The following is a 999-nucleotide window of genomic DNA, read 5'->3' as shown; positions in this document are numbered from 1 at the left end:
CTCCCACACTTCCGCCCACGGCCCTTCCCCAGGTCGCGCCCCGCCCTCCCAAGGCTCACACCCTGGCCCCAGCCCCGCCAGAGGTCACGGCCTGCTGCAGGCCACACCCTGCCCATAACCCCGCCTCAAGGTAACACCTTCCTCCCCAGGTCACACCCTAGTCCCGCTGGATTTCACGGCCCCTCCCAGGTCACACTCCCTCCATGCCCCACCCCAGATCACAGCCCACCCAGACCGCCGCCTCCCCATCACACCCCGCCCCAGGTCTCACCCCACCCCACCTGCGGCCCTGACTCCAGTCCCCACACCACCTTCCGCCTGATCTCCACGGTTCACATCCTGCCCGCAGCCGGGCCCCAGCTTTGCCTCCAAGTCACACCCACTCCACCAGCTGCCCTTCCAGGTCACAACCCGTCCCAGGTGACACCCGCCCCCAGCCTCGGCCCCCGTGGCCCGCCTGCAGCTCCCCGCTCCCCCATTCCCCCACCGGGCCTCCCAGCTCACACCCGTCCCTCACCCCGCAGACGGCTCTGAGGTGGCGAGCGCCGCCCCCGCCCCCGGCCCGCCGCGCCAGCTGGTGGAGGAGCTGCAGAGCCGCTACCGGCAGATGGAGGAACGTATCACCTGCCCCATCTGCATCGACAGCCACATCCGCCTCGTGTTCCAGTGCGGCCACGGCGCATGCGCCCCCTGCGGCTCCGCGCTCAGCGCCTGCCCGATCTGCCGCCAGCCCATCCGCGACCGCATCCAGATCTTCGTGTGAGCCGCGCCGCCCGCCACGCCCGAGCTGCCTTCGCGAGCCCCCGCCCTGTGTTTTATAAAAAGATTCTCGGACGTTGCCTCCGCTGTCTGCCTGGGGGACAGGGCGCCTCTGGGGTCCTCCCCTGGGGACACGCGGGCGAGCCTGGGGGACCCCTCCTTCCCCGGGGTGCGCCCCGCCCGCCCCAGGCTCTTGCGTCTGGACTCCGGCCCAGACTGCGGCCTCCGGGCCAGGACACC

At 71.6% G+C, this 999-nt stretch overlaps 1 protein-coding gene across 1 annotated transcript in view; it reads left to right on the top strand.

The window, feature by feature from the left end:
• The window catches only part of MIB2 (mindbomb E3 ubiquitin protein ligase 2), a 14169-nt gene extending 13335 nt beyond the window's left edge, over positions 1–834 (top strand). Inside the window, exon 16 of the mRNA XM_011931090.1 lies at positions 500–834. Within this exon, the coding sequence (XP_011786480.1) occupies positions 500–763 (264 nt within the window). The 3' untranslated portion in view covers positions 764–834. The remainder of the gene's footprint in view (positions 1–499) is intronic.
• The last annotated feature ends 165 nt before the right edge of the window (positions 835–999 follow it).

Source organism: Colobus angolensis, unplaced genomic scaffold, assembly GCF_000951035.1.
Source record: "Colobus angolensis palliatus isolate OR3802 unplaced genomic scaffold, Cang.pa_1.0 Scaffold89, whole genome shotgun sequence".
In the NCBI taxonomy this organism is placed as follows: Eukaryota; Metazoa; Chordata; class Mammalia; order Primates; family Cercopithecidae; genus Colobus; species Colobus angolensis.
Note: the sequence above shows the minus strand (reverse complement) of the source record. Positions and strands in the feature narration are given on the sequence as shown.